Genomic DNA, 12,005 nt, shown 5'->3' on the forward strand with positions numbered 1-12,005 from the left:
CGTGACCTATCTGATAACTGTTGTAAGATCTTCTCTATCCTTGGATCCCCAACATTTGAGTTATACAGCTCGGATCAGCGAGTCAAGGCAGCAATGGGAATTACTCAAGATGTAAAAAGAATGAATTCTTTTTAAGCGTGGGTGAACTTGATCGTCAGTCCATGGTGCGGATGATTATTAATGACAAGCTTTAAAGCTCTCGATGGTTTTTATGTAGCTACTTTGTGATATCTGGATGTTGTATTTTGTTACCTCGTGAATATCCACAAATGTAAATATATGTGGATGTTCTGGCCTTAACCCTCAGGAGTTGGCCTGGTGGCAATTGACTTGAGCCTTGGGGTTTGCTCCCTTTCAAGGTCTCAAGTTCGAAACGCACTGGGTGCAAATAATTTCTGAGGGCCATCGGACTGGGTAAAACCTGAATTAACCGTGGTGCACTTGCGGGAAACTCCTTGCCGAGGGCCTGTACACCCCCGGGATTAGTCGGGACTCAAAGAGACTTGAACACCTGGTGCAAATCAAAAAAGAATGTGGATGTTCTAGCCTTAAAATAGGTTGTTTTTTTTATAACAAATGCACATAGAAATTTGCTAATATTTTGGCGTAGTGTTTTGTGAAGTAGCCAACACTAATTTGGTATTATTTTCAGCTGGTTAAATTGTTGTTGCTTGTGCTCAAATTTAAAATTTGGTATTGTAGGTCCTTGTATGGACTGATTGTGTTCCCCACAGGGAGTTCTGTTGCTGAAATAGACCATTGTGGTGCTTACTTTGGTGAACAGAGTAGTTCTCCTTTGGGTTCTTTTGTTGAATATATCTTTTGTTAATTTGCTTATTTACTTTGTTGTATCTATAAAATTTCAGTCATTTCCTTATTGTTGTTCCTTATGTTGGCAAAAGGCTTCTGCTTTGCTATGCAAGACTTCAACATGCATATAATCCTCTTATATATAGAAGTGGACAGAGAATAATAAAATAAAAAGAAATATGATTAGTAGTTCTTTAGTTAAAGGTGCATAGGATAGCTTCACGTGGAAAGAGGCTATGCTGCAAATCATTGAAAAGCTGATTTAATGATTTGGTTCACTTTGGTAGACCAGTTTTATTAATTTAAACGATATAGATTGTGTAAGTTGCAAATATAAATAATAGAATACTAGTCTTGTCCAAATTGTTGCATCATATGGCTTTTGATAGTATAAATTACATTTTACAGCTTTAATTACATTGCTTTCACTTGCCAACTATATACCTTGCCTGCCTTATTTTTTAATAACAAATTAGAAAAAGCGAACCGGAAAAGTCACTAGACAATGGGAATATTAAACCTAAAGAGTGAAAATCAAATATGCCTGCAACTTCACATAGTTGTAGTATGAGGAAGAAGTGAAAGTAACACCCAAAGTTCCTAACTAAATTGTTGCCTAATAAATGCAAAGAGAAAAAAAACAATGCAAAAAAAAGGCCAAGGGTATATTCTATGCCTCCTTTCTCTCCTCACCTTCGGACAACTCCAAACAGTAGGATTACCATTGAACTCTTTCTTACTTTTCCCCATCAAATGATTAACTACCATTGCCCGCTCGTCATTCTAGGAGTATTTGATCCCATCCTTGCTTTTTGTACAGATGTCATTATCATCAAACTAATGTCTGCTTATGTAGTATTCTTTGACATGAGCTAGGAAAGAGGGAGGAGTGTGATGAAGAAGTTTCTTTCTATTCAATGGACAAGTCATCTCCAGAAATCGGAGGGGAGGGATTCAAAGACCTTCTCGATCCTCTGATGTATTTACCATGCCCTGAATAGGATTCCAGACTACTGCTTCCCTTTCCAGAGCACCAATGAACGTGGTGCTAATGGACAAGTTGCTTTTTTTTAAAACCATTTCTGCTAACTGGTCTAGGTAACTGGTATATCTTAATTTGCTCTAATTAATTACGCCTTATAGAAGAAAGAAATAGTTGATATTCTTTTTCCTCCTTGAGTTTATTTTATTACTCCTTGGATTACAATCTAAAGAACATCGGAGTATTTAACTATAAACAAGTTAGGAAGTCAAAGAACATGATACTTACAGAAATTGTAATTAATTATAGTATTTCTACGTAAACAGTCAAAATACGATATCCAGGGATTAGATCTAAAGTTTGATTTATTTAATACCTTGATGAATGTTGTGTTCTCCTAAGTCAGTTCCTTTTCCAACTAAAACAAGTGTCGACAAGCTGCCTTCCTGTCTGAATTTAATGTGTTGTGTATTTACAAACTTCGGCAATGGGTGAGTTCTTGTCAACCAGCAGTTGCCCATTCCATCAAAATGATTTTCTACTACAAACTAAAATCCTACGGTCATGATCATCCACTACAAACTAAAATCCTACGGCATATTCTTTGCTGTAGACAGTGGAAGTTAGCTGGCTGCAATAGAGTCTCCTTTTTGCTTCTACCTTCATGTCAACGAGCCAGTTGCATATCAGCAGCATCCGGTTAATCTGAAAAATGAAAAGGACCTTGAAATCTTTGTCTCCAGATGAATCTAGCTGATGAAATAGACAAACGAAAGAGTAGGCATGCCAGTGAAATATTGTCAATCGCTTATAGCATTCTGACTTGATGCTGAAGCAGTTTTAAACATTTTTATCCAGCATTTAACTATAATAAAGGCATCAAAGTTGAAAACTATTGAGAAGATGGTCTTACTGTTTACAGGGTGCTAAAGTTAATGTTTCATCTTCCCCATAACATGTGCTAAAGCAATGACCAATTTTGAGAAGAAATCAGGGACTGCTAAATTTGCCATGGATTTAGAAGCAATACTCTAATCGTATAGCATTAGACTCCAGATATACTGCTCCATTTGTATAACATATAAAAGATACGTATTAACCGCTTGTACAGAAGAGTTATATTAGTTGAAATATATATAGAAGGAAAACCGGAAAGCTGAAGTTACTGCAAAGATAATTAAGTTTCGATATCCTTGAAATTTTCAAAGAATTGGACTTCCAAGCAAGCGAAAGTAAGAAATTGTTGGAGCACACGTTTGAGCTTATCTTCTAACCTAAAATTGATGGAAACTTGCAATGATGAAGAGAAAGTGTGTTAAAAAAATAAATAAAATAAAAAAAGGGCAGCCCGGTGCACAAAGGCATCCCGCATTCACGCAGAGTTCGGGAAGGGCCGCACCCCATGGGTGTATCAACTCCCATTTGCTGGAGAATGACAAGTTATAAATAATCCAGATGGACGACAAAATATTTTTGCGTTTAGTACCAAATGACGAAACAGAGTGACAAATGAAAACAAGTTCCTGCCTTTCTCCAACAACAGGGCCCTTAAGTCGAATTTAGAGGTCAAAGAACAGGGCTGGAAAGCGTACCTCACCTCATATTGGAAATCCAAATCCTGGGTAGTGTGATTGTTGATAAGTCTCAGGCAATAGTTTCACAGTATCCCATTGTTGTACAACATCATAAATGACTTGCTCATTATCTGGCTGATGTAACATTGGATAATGTTCAAGATATTCATATTTCTTTCCATTGGCGGGTGTGGTTTTCATGGAAGACTCATGATGAATGTCAGACCAAGGGTACCAATATACTGCAGGGTAATAATGAACGTGTTTTGGTTCATTTATGTTCTGGAAACTACTGCAAGTAAAATAAAGATCCAATGGATGGAGAGTTGGAATTTCTGAATTTACATGGAAACACGGGGTCTGAGAAAAGAACTGGTTGAGACATGGTTTCCAGTGAGTTGCAGAGCTCGAAAAATCAGGAGATGATGGAACTTTCACACCAGGTGGAGACGACTTCTCATGACAATGAGCAACTTCTCGGTGTTCAGTGTTGTCAGCAGTGAAGTTAGTCATCACTTTATCAGTTCTACCAGTACCAGCAAATGTTACCTCTGAGCAATTAGCATCTATAGAATTGTCAGCAGAGTCAGCAGTATCAGTTTTCCACCAACTTCTTGCAACCATGTGCTTTGTTAGATTGTCAGCAGAAATCAGACTGTCCTCGTCAGGCAAAATGATTTCATCTTCCACAAAATCTAAATCAGTAGAAGTGTCCACAGGAGGGATCTTGGGCTCTTCTGGCTCATCCTCATAACTCAGTAAAATCAATTCATCTTCATCCGGTAAATGTAGTGGAACTTCAGATTCGATTATGTTATCTGTATCAGCCGAGTAACTAACCTTAGATTCTTGCTCCAAATGAATAACTGCTAATATCTCAGTCCAAAAATCATCAAAAGGAGATGTGCTCTCCTCGATCTCATCCAACTCAAGCTCACAATCAAAGATAGAATCCCTAATCCCTTCACAATCTGTCCCAAAAGCTCCACAATTGCGGAGAACTGGTGCTAAGAAGAATTCATAGGACTCTAATTGGTAGGTTTTCAAATTCCTTTCGTACAAATTTCCCTGAGAAGGAAAGAATGTTTCATCTGAAAGCAACTCATTACTGATTTCAGTTTCAAAATCATACTTGGACTCCCGATTCAGTTTAAGATTTTCATGGCTTCCGATGTTGACTGTACGAATACCATTCTCCCTTCTGGCAGTACATGGCCTCCTCAAACATTTTGTTTCAGTGCCAGGAAAGTCAGTATGTGGCAGTGACGGTTCCTTCTGCAAAGAAGATAAAAAGGACAAAACTGCACCACTATCATTGCAGTCATGCGCAATTATCTGACTGAATAAAAATGTATTCCAGTTCAGCCTCATTTCATTTGTTTTTTCGATCTTCCTACCCCTTCCTCAGTTGACTTAACCAAAGTTTCATCTAACTGTCAAAGGAAACTATGGAATCGGATACTTGCATTGACGAATAAGCTCTTAAATCTAGGGGGAAATCCCAGACACTACTAAGAAAGAAACTGATAATTTATCACAAGCCTACGAAGAATAAGAGGAAAAGTATCGATAATAAAACCGATACTGGGACTTAAGTATCTCTTCTTTGTCAACATCTAACCATGTCCAGAAAAATACCTCAGGTGTGTTTCCAAATTGTATTCTTTCAGATTCTTCCAAATTAGTCGCCTTTAATGCTTTATCATCTGAATCAGGATGTTCTTGCTGAGAAGTAGCAATAGCAGCATCCTTATAATCAGGTGCTTTGCACTGTGACTTATCTTGATCCACAAATTTGTCGCCCGATTTTTGGCTTTCAGATAATTTCGCAATCTGCTTGCTCCCATGGGTAGCCAGAACATCAGAACTTTTATCCCCGACTACATCGTTTTGAAGAGTATCATTGTGCAATTGTACATCCTCTTGAGCAGTAGAGGCCTTGTTAGCCAGAGACTTAGTTTCTTTTGATGAGTGGCTAGCATATGAATTGAAATTGCCAACCTGCACAATAACAAGGCTTAATTTACAAAAACTATATGCACTTCATGGAATGGGTTGGTTTATTCTTTAAGCATATTGTGAATAAAGAGTTTTTGCTTTGCACTAGAGACATACTAGAGCATTAAGGAGCCATAATCATGACCAATCTTGAGTGCATAATAACCTGACCTTGTAGGACTGTGGTGGACGATAAGGGTTCTTGCTCTTACTAAGAATTGATCCTAAAATCCCAGAACGATCATTCTGCACCCTGGAATCTGCATTACATGTCTATCATCAGAATAGGGCTATGGGTAGTATAACAGGTTCTTATCCACTTATAACTAGTGAACCATCTATACACTGGGCATTTGAAATGTATGCATGCAACATCCAGATACATGAAGAAAAATAAAGTGTGTTATTGAAACATCGATTTAACCAAGTGAATACAATCTAGCAGAACCTCCTGTTACAATAAAAACCTGACTGTTTCTGAAACTAACTTGATTATACAATTCGAGCGCACTCTGGATAATAAGTTTGACATATTACGGATTGGATTTAATTGATCATACAGTAAGAGAACTAATTCAATGCATCATAACAACTATTGTCAAGGACCTGAATCACAGCTTCCCTGTGGAGTACTCTGTGTGTTCAACCGTGAACATTGTTTCTCCCATCTTCCACAAGATCCTCGAGAATCAGCAACCAAATCACATCTAATAACAGTTGAAGGACCAATATAACAATTGTTTGAAGCACATGGAGGTAGGACCGCAGATGTCCGTTGCATTTCCAGCTTATACTCAGATCCACCATCAAGTTCGCTGTTAGGGAAGCAATCACAAGATGCAGAAAGAACTAGTCACCAAAAACAAATTAATAGTAACAAGTTATTAAACCTGTAAGATCAGCGTAAATCATCACGAGTCAACAAGTCAACCTTCGCTGTGATTATTCTATTTCTTTCTTAGTTTCATTTTTTTTTTCTTTTTGTTGCGATTAGCAGAGAAATTGTTACCAGCTAATGAAGGTAAAAAAGCGGTACATAGTTTTCGACATCAAATTTCTAAGTTGTAAATGGAAGTGTTCATCTTATTTTAGAACCGTTGGTCACAATTCACGCGAAATATCTCCTTTTATAAGCAATAAGTAAGCAGTTCGGCACTTTTTCTCGCAGTTAAAGCATAAAGAACTCCTCAATTAAAGCATAAAGGAATCAATAATGCAATATTATCAAGAGACTAAATCTAGCAATTAAAGTTGCGACATTTCACTTACCGTAAAACTGATGAATCAAAATCCTTGGGTAATTCCTTACAAATTTGCAGGTTAATCAATGATAACATGAATGCTTTTGTGTACGTAAGCCTCGATTCTCTGCAGCACAAGTATCAAAACAAAAATTTATGTTAATCATTGTAATACTTGCAATCTTCCGATATATAGAAACGAAAATAAAAATAAAAGAGTAAGAAAACGTTAATGTCACTTTAAAATCTCTGTAGTGGTTCTCTCCAATTCCAACCGCTCTCCTGAGCTGTGTTCTTCAATTTCTGCACTCATTCCGAAGTCGTTGCTCAAATTTTCACAGTCCGTACAAGTTCGTACAACTGTAGCCCCCTACCTCCACAGCTTCCACCTCTAACTTTCCACTACAGCTTCCGAAAATAAGAAACGAGTCAAATCTTAGACTTGGAACCGAATCAACTCTTCGTTGGAAGACATAACGCGCTTCTAAATGGTCAATGTGATGTATATCTTCTGTAAAAAGCCCTAGCTATTGCACATTTATATCAGAATGTACCAGTACAGAACAAGGTGATGAAAAGGCTTGATTTGAGAAAATGAGGGGAACTCCAGGTGAATATGTAGAGACGATTACATGCTCACATTGTTTTGCACTTTGCTGTTATGGAGATGTGAAATTTTTACTGAGGGCTAGAAAATGTGAACTTTTTTATACTATAAGTGGAAAGAAGATTGCAGAGCAAGAAAAGAAAGGGGAGTGGGAGGTATTTGTCTTTATAGGAATAGCTTAACCAGAGGAACTTCATTTCTCCACCTGCGTACTGACATATGGTATGCGTGCTTGGGTGGGGTTAAAACAGTCTTTCAACATATATATATATTTTGAATAATTTTTTTTTTATTTAGAAAAAATACAAACGAGTTTACATGATTAATTTCATTTTGAAAGTTTTGCTATTTGCTAGAAACTTTCATAGCACGGTCTCAGAACTGTTATTAATGACTGAAAAGACTTCTGTTGTGTTTTAGAAAACTTTCTTCTAAAGGGCTTCGAAACAGACGCGAGGTTGAAATTGCTGTGCGAAAGTTCTTCAAAATAGACGCAAGGTTACAGGTTATGGTAATTATCCTTGCCGTTAGTTAACACTCCAAAAGAAAGAAAAAACAAGCAAAGAGGAGAAAGAAAAAAAGAACCTGAAAAGATGGCCTTCTCCTGTGATAGGTGTACCTATCATAATACCAAAGATATTTCTTTGTTCCTTGAAGAAAATAGAACATCTTCATTATTGTTTTTTTTCTAAAAAAAATTTGGCATGCACTAAGAGGAGTAGTGGTTCAATTTTGTGTAAGATGTCAAAATAGCTTCCTTTTAAAGATTAAGTAACATCATACTTTAATTTTGGTGTACATTAATCTTTTATTTTTGTTGTTCTTCGGTGGACCTATTTTATATATTCATATCTTCCAATAGTTTATCGTGAAGCCTCGGGCATTATACCATTTGCTTTTATCAAATTTCTGAAGTTTGTTAAGCATAAATGTTGGACATTGATGTACGCTCTTTTAAAATCGCTATATCGGAGCATTAGTTAGGATTTTATTTTGTTTAAATGTCTCGATCCATAGGTGTTCTTTCAGGCATTAGTTATTTTGGACATTAGTTATTCGTGAAATGTTCCGAGGATTAGTTATTTTGGACATTTAATTCTAGCTCAGTTGACCAGTTTAAAAGGAGAGAATCAGCTAGAAGAGGAATACGAGACGCCCCTGAAAGGTAATTATCGGAATTGTTTTTCCATGGGCACTCTACTTAGTGCTTACCCTGTTACCCACCATATCTAATTTGCCGGCATTCTTGTTAATTTGAAAATAATCGCTAAACTGTGTATTCTGGAAAAGAGTACAACCGAATATAGAAAGGGCAATATCTATGATCGAAATAGTCTATTAACATTCAGAAAACGGATGACAAACTCAAATAGTAACACTTGAACGAGACACAAACTAGGTGACACAGTTGCCTACACAAAGGGGTCAACCGACCCATCCGACCCACTAACCAAACAGGTATTCCTAAACAGAAGAAAAGAGAAAAGAGAACAAGAGTAAAATGTATGTTCAGAATCCAATTTAAGACATCTTCAAACCAAGCAGCGTGCTTAGTCCACTTCTTCCATCTTGCTTTCCTCACCAGTTTCCTCCAGTGCAGGCATGTCCGCATCTTCAACAGCTTCCTCTTCCTCGTCAATGCTCAGACCCAACTTCAACATCCTGTGAATCCTTGCAGCAAAAGTGTTAGGGTCATCAAGACTAAAGCCAGATGTCAGCAGAGCCGTCTCAAAGAGCAACAACACAAGATCCTTCACTGATTTGTCATTTTTGTCAGCCTCAGCTCTTTTCCGCAGTTCTTCCATGATTCCATTGTCGGGGTTAATTTCCATTGTCTTCTTGCTGGACATGTAAGAGCTCATGCTGCTGTCCCTCAAGGCCTGCGCCTTCATGATCCTTTCCATATTGGCTGTCCAACCATATTCGCCAGTAACCAAGCAACAAGGGGAATCAACAATCCTATCAGAGACAACCACCTTCTCAACTCTGTCGCCAAGGATGTCTTTAATGATCTTGCAAAGGTTCTCAAAAGACTTTTTCTTCTCCTCCTTTTTCTTCTTCTCTTCTTCACTGTCATCATCAAGCTTCAGTCCCTCCTTTGTAGCAGAGACTAGCTTCTTACCATCATATTCTTTCAGCTGTCCCACTGCATATTCATCAATGGCATCAACCATATAGAGCACTTCATAGCCTTTCTTCTTGAGACGCTCCAAGAATGGAGAGTTCTCTACTGCCTTCTTGCTTTCTCCAGTGATATAATAGATGTCTTTCTGGCCCTCCTTCATCCTGGTGACATAATCCTTCAGACTGGTCATCTCATCACCGCTCTTGGTGGAGTGGTAACGAAGGAGGTCAGCCAACTTGGCTCTGTTCTGACTGTCCTCATGAATGCCCAACTTCAAGTTCTTTGAGAAAGCCTCATAGAACTTGTTGTAGTCCTCCTTATTCTCAGCAATCTCATTGAACATCTCAATACATTTCTTGACGAGGTTCTTCCTAATCACCTTGAGAATCTTGTTCTGTTGAAGCATCTCACGAGAGATGTTGAGAGGCAAGTCATCAGAGTCAACAACACCTTTCACAAATCCGAGATACTCTGGGATAAGTTCCTCGCAGTTGTCCATAATGAACACCCTCCTGACATAAAGTTTGATGTTGTTCATCTTCTTCCGGGTGTCAAAAAGATCGAACGGAGCTCTCTTGGGCACAAAGAGGATTGCCTTGAATTCAAGCTGCCCCTCAACGGAGAAGTGCTTGACAGCAAGGTGGTCCTCCCAGTCATTGGTCAAACTCTTGTAGAAAGAGGCATACTCATCCTTGGTGATCTCCTCTGGTTTGCGCAACCAGATCGGTTTCTGCTTGTTGATGAGCTGCCACTCGTGAGAAACCTCTTTAATCTTCTTTTTCTTGCCTTTCTCCTTCTCTTTATCCTCATCGACCTCCTCAACAGCACCCTCCTCGTCTTTCTTGGGCTCATCATCTTCGTCATCACTGATTTCTTTCTCAGTAGTCTTCTCAGTCCAGAGGTAAATTGGGTAGCTAATGAATTCAGAGTGCTTCTTTACGAGGTCCTTTATTCGCCTTTCCTCCAAGAACTCCAGCTGCACGTCACAAACCAAATTATATTACGATTACTTCTGAATTAGGCCTAACTAACTAATGAATTTATGCATAACCATTCCTATAGGAAATACTGCTGCTTACCTGATCTTCTTTAAGGAAGAGAGTTATTTTAGTTCCTCTGCCCAATTGCTCTCCATTGACATCCCTTGTGACAGTAAATGAACCACCGGCTTGTGATTCCCAGACATACTGCTCATCATCGTTGTGCTTGGTGGTCACAATGACTTTCTCTGCTACTAGGTAAGCAGAATAGAAACCAACACCAAATTGACCAATCATGCTCACATCAGCACCAGCCTGCAACGCTTCCATAAATTCCTTTGTACCGGACCTTGCAATTGTACCCAAATTGTTGACCAAATCTACTCGAAACCACAGAACAAAACAGAGTCATCAGTATATCTGGAGAACCTTAAGAATCAATTCAACCATCCTCTTCCTAGAAATATGCGCCATTGGCATCAATCCATTGGTAGTAGATAATAAAACTGCATGCTTCGATTTGTGAAATTAAACTTCCTCCAAGGATCAATGGGAAAATCATGACAATAGCTCTAGCGCTTGGATATGAATATACGTTTTCAAAATCCAGACAGACAGATTAAATTCAAGCGGAAATTACAAATTTCTCCATACGCTCATGCACTTTCCTAACATTGAACTATAGCAAAACATGCATACAGATAAAAATTTCATTGAAACAAAACGCCACGAAAAGCTAGCGCCGAGAAAAACAGAGCGATTTATAACACAAACAACAGAATGGCAATAGTAGAAGAACAATGTGATTACCTGCTTTAGTCATGCCGATTCCGCTATCGATAATGGAGAGAGTCTTGTTAGCCTTATCCGGAACAAGGCGAATGAAGAGCTCAGGTTGAGCATCGAGCTTGTTCTTATCCGTCAAACTCTCGAATCGAATCTTGTCCAATGCATCAGAGGAATTGCTAATAAGTTCCCGAAGGAAAATCTCCTTGTTGCTGTAGAAAGTGTTAATGATCAAACTTAACAACTGGTTAATCTCAGCCTGGAATGCGAAGGTTTCAGCCTCAGCCATTTGAACATCCGCCATTGAGAAAAGCAAAGAATGTGAAACTTGTTAGAACGCTATGAAGAGAGAATTCTTATGAACACTTTGGATCTGATTTTCGTGAGAAAGGGGAGGGTGGTTTATATACGAATTCAGAAGAATTCTAGGTTCTTCTATCAGCGAGAAGTTGCCTTGAGGGAGGAGGTGAAATCTCTGCTTCTCGAGTCTTCTACGTCCCTCTACACAAAAAAGTGCTCTCTCTCGCTGACGTGGAAATGAGTATACGCACACAAAAAAAAGGTTTTGTCCACCTACGACATCTGGAATGTTCGTAACAAAAAAACTTCCCAGTTCCTACTTGTCATCACAACAAAATAATAAAACTTTAAATTTATAGATGGACTTGTCCTCTATTACGTAAAATAATTTTATTTTCTTACATTTTGAGAAGGAAAATTATCTTACTCCATAGGAGTAATGTTTGTTTATTGGATCAAAATTTTATTTTACTCCACGTGATTTTTTTACAAACATAAAAAGAAAAACAACAAAATAATCATGGAAAAAAATAAGCGAGGAGTGGATGGGAGACCGAGAATATTAGTATTTCTTATCGGAACTTTATCATTTGATATGAAGG

General features: G+C 38.1%; 2 protein-coding genes across 4 annotated transcripts; both read right to left on the reverse strand.

Moving 5' to 3' along the window:
* Positions 1-2,222: 2,222 nt before the first annotated feature.
* Positions 2,223-7,424, reverse strand: LOC107765260 (uncharacterized). 3 transcript variants are annotated; one of them, XM_016583886.2, is made up of 7 exons: positions 6,845-7,424; positions 6,634-6,732; positions 5,971-6,179; positions 5,536-5,624; positions 5,005-5,367; positions 3,390-4,641; positions 2,223-2,497 (listed from the first exon to the last, which is right to left on the reverse strand). In XM_016583886.2, exons 1-6 carry the CDS (start codon positions 6,916-6,918, stop codon positions 3,391-3,393), a joined length of 2,085 nt encoding a protein of 694 aa, XP_016439372.1. In that variant the 5' UTR covers positions 6,919-7,424; the 3' UTR covers positions 2,223-2,497; position 3,390. The 3 variants fall into 3 exon arrangements, with proteins under 3 accessions (XP_016439372.1, XP_016439371.1, XP_075108047.1); XM_016583885.2 differs by having other exon boundaries at positions 3,385-4,641; XM_075251946.1 differs by having other exon boundaries at positions 3,385-4,641; positions 5,971-6,213; positions 6,845-6,860.
* A 1,110-nt stretch (positions 7,425-8,534) lies between these two features.
* LOC107765261 (heat shock protein 83) lies at positions 8,535-11,642 on the reverse strand. Its single transcript, XM_016583887.2, has 3 exons — positions 11,128-11,642; positions 10,417-10,697; positions 8,535-10,313 (listed from the first exon to the last, which is right to left on the reverse strand). The coding sequence occupies exons 1-3, from the start codon at positions 11,405-11,407 to the stop codon at positions 8,763-8,765; spliced, it is 2,112 nt and encodes a 703-aa protein (XP_016439373.2). The 5' UTR covers positions 11,408-11,642; the 3' UTR covers positions 8,535-8,762.
* Positions 11,643-12,005: the final 363 nt, after the last annotated feature.

Source organism: Nicotiana tabacum, chromosome 4 (genome assembly GCF_000715075.1).
Source record: "Nicotiana tabacum cultivar K326 chromosome 4, ASM71507v2, whole genome shotgun sequence".
NCBI classification, from domain to species: Eukaryota; Viridiplantae; Streptophyta; class Magnoliopsida; order Solanales; family Solanaceae; genus Nicotiana; species Nicotiana tabacum.

Coding starts and splice junctions, on each gene's coding strand:
- LOC107765260 (XM_016583886.2), bottom strand. CDS start 6,918: ATGAGTGCAGAAATTGAAGAACACAGCTCAGGAGAGCGGTTGGAATTG. Junction 6,180..6,633: donor TTTGATTCATCAGTTTTACG/GTAAGTGAAATG, acceptor CTTCCCTAACAG/CGAACTTGATGGTGGATCTG. Junction 4,642..5,004: donor AATTTGGAAACACACCTGAG/GTATTTTTCTGG, acceptor TCTTCTTTGCAG/AAGGAACCGTCACTGCCACA.
- LOC107765261 (XM_016583887.2), bottom strand. CDS start 11,407: ATGGCGGATGTTCAAATGGCTGAGGCTGAAACCTTCGCATTCCAGGCT. Junction 10,698..11,127: donor AATCGGCATGACTAAAGCAG/GTAATCACATTG, acceptor GGTTTCGAGTAG/ATTTGGTCAACAATTTGGGT. Junction 10,314..10,416: donor TCTTCCTTAAAGAAGATCAG/GTAAGCAGCAGT, acceptor TGTGACGTGCAG/CTGGAGTTCTTGGAGGAAAG.